Genomic DNA, 4,500 nt, shown 5'->3' with positions numbered 1-4,500 from the left:
GGGTAGCGAGCAGCGGGACATGGAGCTACTGCTCTGCTTGGCTCCACACCGCCACCGCTCCGCCCAGCTTTGCGGGGGCCCCCAAAGTATGGGGCCCAAGCCAGTCGCCCTGATTCATGCGCCTCCAGGGACGGCCTTGGCCAGCAGGCACCCAGCCTGCAAAGGGAAACCCAGTTTCCCACATTTTTCTCCTTTAAATGTGAAAATTCACACTTTTCTGCAGCCACCGGAAAACCTGGATCCCTGTTCATCACACAGGGTGCTTTGCTGTAAAAAAAATTATACATAATTTGAATTCCAGATATTAAGTTATTTTGTAAAAAACTGTATTGAACATAAAAATGCATACCTATATTAGAATCGGACTGAAAGTCTTTCAGAGATACTGTGAGAGGTTTGTCTTTTCCTTGTTGGTTCTTTCTTTTCTCTTTCTTATTCACAGACTTTGAAGGAGGTGAAGGATTTTCAGCATTTTCATATTCCTGAATAATTTGAAGAAAATCCCACTGATTATACTACTTTATTTTAATGCAACAGTTCTTAGCCTTCCTGATCCCCCAACCTACCCGTCCACAATCATCTACAACTACATGCCCTATCCTCCTTGTGGGCTATTCTGCTAGACTTCCTGCAGGAACCTGACCTAGTCCTACACATTAGCTCTGAAATGAAAGTAGCATAGCCACATTCACATGCTGCTGTGACTAAGCTAATGAGCTCCAATTCTCAATAGAGGTAATTTATAGTGTAGCACTAAGATGGCTCTGCTGTTATCTGTGCCAGAATAGGACACACAGAGCAGGCTAGCACTGCAAAAAACAGATGGAAGGAGGGAATGGTTGACTCCCCAGCCCACATCTGTGTGGTCCACACATAGCAAACCCACACACTAGTGATTGAGGACCATTACTATAATGAACAACACAATTGGATATTTAATTCCTCTAAAGGCTTCTATTTTTAAAAAGTAAGTTTGGACCTCCAGCAATTATTCAATGTCTCTGATGGAAGAACTCTTGAGCGCACACCAATTGGTCTAAAGTAGGGGTCAGCAACCTAGGGCCCTTGGGCTGAATTCAATCTGGAAAGAGGTTGGATGTTGCTTAGGAAAGTATGACCCATCCTGGGGCAGCTTAGAGGGTCTGGTGGTAACTGCACCGAGCTGCCCATTTCCTCTGCAGCACTCCATGTTTCTCTCATGCCTATGCTTACCCTCACTGCAGGGGACATAATTTTGCAGCCCAGTGCAAAGAGCTAGGTTGCATTCTCTAACCTAAGGCAACAAACACTTACCAACCCCTGGCCTAAAGAATCAACTCTTTTCTTCAAACCAAAGTACAGCTTTTCATTAAAGATGTGGACAGAGTAACTGTTTAAACTGCTTCAAAAAAGGAGGGAGAGTTGTTCCCTTGAGTGTACATCAATTGTTACCACCTGAATCTATCTACATGATCCTGTAGCAATACAAGGTAGTCCAATCACTAATTTTGACTTCTGACTGTAGCACAGTTAAAAACTGAAGTGATCTTGCTACATCTCTGTCACTGCAGAATCATGTAACAGTTGCATCAGAACAGCTTATAGCCTACATTTGACGCTGATACATTTGTTACCTCTCTCTATGCCCTTACAGTACCAATGAACTGTAAATTAACAATCCCAGATAACAGTCATCTGGGATAAAACAGTTAAAAGGCATTATAATACAAAGCTACCAAAGAAACAAACAGAAAAACCCAGAAGCCTGCTCTTTTTTGACTTTTACTTGCAGTACATGGCTAGTCATTCATCTATCAACAGATCAACATTTTTTAATCATGTTCTACTAATTGATATAATAATTTAACCAAAATTTGACAACTAGTTTTAGAGATTTTTCAAAACTCAGATTGTTTCATTACTTATAACTCTTAAAAAAAAAAAAAAAAAGCCTTAGGATTTGAATGGGATGTTTTCCCCTCTCCCTTACCCCTCCTCTAAAATTAGTATTCTTATACCAAAATCAAGAAGCGGAACAGGCTATGATGGGGAACAGGGAAACAGAAATAATATAGAACATCATAGTCTACTTTTTAATAAACCTAAAAATGCTAACAGTGATTAGATAATTTTAATAAGATATACAAGATTTTCCTATGGCTTCTCCAAAATCTTGCAAATGCCATTTTTCTGTACTTGAAGAAAAGCCTTATTTTCCTTTTAAAAATCTGGATTTTAGAGCAGGCAAGTCATAGAAGTTAAAACCTTAGTTTTAAAAGCTTCAGCTTAAGTGTAGAGATTCCCTCAAAGCAAAAATCTTCACAAAGTTCTGCAGTTTGTCGAACAGAAGTACAAGATAGCTTAACACTAAATTCATAATAAATGTGCACACACATTTTTTGCTTTTTTTCTGATGTATGAAGTTGGTGGTAGAGGTTCAAACAGAAATTCAGATTTTATTTGCCTGATTACCAGTTAGAAAGGGAAGATTAAAATTATCTTGTTCAAAACTTTTTACATCTCCAATTGAAAATACCTTTAAAAAGCTGGGCAAAGAATGCTGAAGGTACAATAGGCTTACCACTTACAAATTAAGGCTTTTAAATGCTTACTGTGTTTCTAAGGAGCCCTTTACAGAAACCTCTCTCAAAAACCTCACAAACCATTTCCCTCCATTCCCATTTATATTTACACGATTAAAAAAACCCAGAAGATTCAAAAGATGTACAAACAATGTTTTCCCCATTTTCAGGTCATCTTTAACACAGCTACTTATAGATTACTTGAAATCTCCAGTGTTTCTCAACTCCTATACCCTTCAGAATTAAGAAAGTACAGAGATAATTTATAAGAAATTTTGCAGGAACTAAACCATTAGGGTTTTTTATTCAGAACTGAATAGAAGGCAAGAACTTGTACAATTTTAAAACTGGGGTGAAGTTAGCAAATACCTTTTTGTGCTCTTCATATTCCAGTTTGCTTAACAGTAATGCCTTTTCAAGATCTGCTTCAAACATTTCTGATGTCAGCTGAACAAAATAAAGACAGGACATTGTAACAGTTTTTTGTTGTTGTTGTTTTTAAGAGCCAAAATGGCCATCCATATCTAGTTTTGGCCTGTGCACCTTACAGCTGCTGTCAGAACACTGTTATGATGCAGTGCATGATTAACTAAATACAAGGCTTTGGGTAACAAGCGATCAAATATACCAGTGATGACAGTGTCACATAAGTGTGTAAAAAACATGCATAGTTTAGTCAATACAATTAAAAACAAATTCACATATTTTTAATTATATTTGTCTTGAAGTTCAGCATGCAAATGCTTAGAGGCAGCTGTAAGCATACAATATGACGTGTCTTTGAGGTGAGCAATAGGGGGGAAATAAACATCTCCTCAACTCTTCTGTGCTCAGGGAAGAGAAGTTGTAGGACAGGAAAGGTGATCTAACCTGTGCTGCCACTTTAAGGACAAACCGATAACCGATAATATAGTGTAACTGGGCTGAAGGTAAAGATTCCTCCAGAACTAGGGTTTCTGTAGAACAAATGGAAGTCCTTGCTAGTCAGGACCTACACAGAGCAGTAATATACAAGATGCACACACACGTGATTATTTTAATTAAAATACCTCATGATGTAGCAGTTATTTTGCTGCATATTACTTCTCTTGGAACCACTATTTTACATTATCACTGTTGTCACTGGCCAAATGGGCTGGAAAACAGAAGTCCCAGCCATCATCAAAATCATGCCCCTAGACTGTTGCTACCTTTGTTGGTTCATTCTTATTTCTTCTCTAATCTGCCATTTTTCCTCTGTTCTTCAAATTGCAATTTAGGTCTTTTCAGTCATTAATTCAGGCTGTTCAAGTTATTTACAATTTAGGGATAACTTTCTTGCCTCTGGAAACTGTGACCTTAAGAACTAACATGTTTTTAAGAGTTGTGTATTGCCTAACACACATGGTTTGTTAGATGTTCTACAAGCCTTGAAATTTTGGTAGCAAACCCTTCATCAGGCAAAACCCTCCAAATGAGTTTTGAATGAAGGAAGACTGACTAATATCCTTAACTTGAATAAAACCAAGTAGATGACTTAAGTAAATTCCTTTAATGTAATTGTATAGATACAGGAGGCATGGACACAGGGGAAATTCCATACAGGTATGAGTGTGCTAATATCTGAAACATTTAATTTATTCTATGACTAGTGGTCTGAAGTGCATACTAAATTGAAGCGACAGAAGGAAAGATGCCATTAACAATCTGGAAGATGGGATGGAGTGCACCCTCAGCAAGTTTGCGGATGACACCAACCTGGGGGGAGTAGAAGATGCACTGTAGGGTAGGATTAGGATTCAGAGACCTAGACAAATTGGAGGATTGGGCCAAAAGAAATCTCATGAGGTTCAACAAAGACAAGCACAAAGTCCTGCACTTAGGACAAGATAATCCCATGCACCGCTACAGGCTTGGGTGCCTTGACAACGACCCATGCTTTCGGGAGGGTGGATTGCTG

The 4,500-nt window shown here is 38.7% G+C and overlaps 1 protein-coding gene across 3 annotated transcripts in view; it reads right to left on the bottom strand.

Annotated features, from left to right (window-relative positions):
• Nucleotides 1-4,500, bottom strand: part of GKAP1 (G kinase anchoring protein 1) — a 57,257-nt gene that overhangs the window by 16,095 nt on the left and 36,662 nt on the right. For 2 of the 3 annotated variants that reach the window (XM_019517403.1, XM_019517405.1), the window contains exons 4-5: nt 2,931-3,008; nt 350-482 (exon numbers count right to left, since the gene is read on the bottom strand). In XM_019517403.1, coding sequence (XP_019372948.1) covers nt 350-482; nt 2,931-3,008 — 211 coding nt within the window. The remainder of the gene's footprint in view (nt 1-349; nt 483-2,930; nt 3,009-4,500) is intronic. The other variant, XM_019517404.1, reaches the window with a different exon arrangement.

Source organism: Gavialis gangeticus, unplaced genomic scaffold (genome assembly GCF_001723915.1).
Source record: "Gavialis gangeticus isolate Ggan-Ray unplaced genomic scaffold, GavGan_comp1, whole genome shotgun sequence".
In the NCBI taxonomy this organism is placed as follows: domain Eukaryota; kingdom Metazoa; phylum Chordata; order Crocodylia; family Gavialidae; genus Gavialis; species Gavialis gangeticus.
The sequence above is the reverse complement of the archived record's forward strand: the minus strand, read 5'-3'. Positions and strand labels throughout refer to the sequence as shown.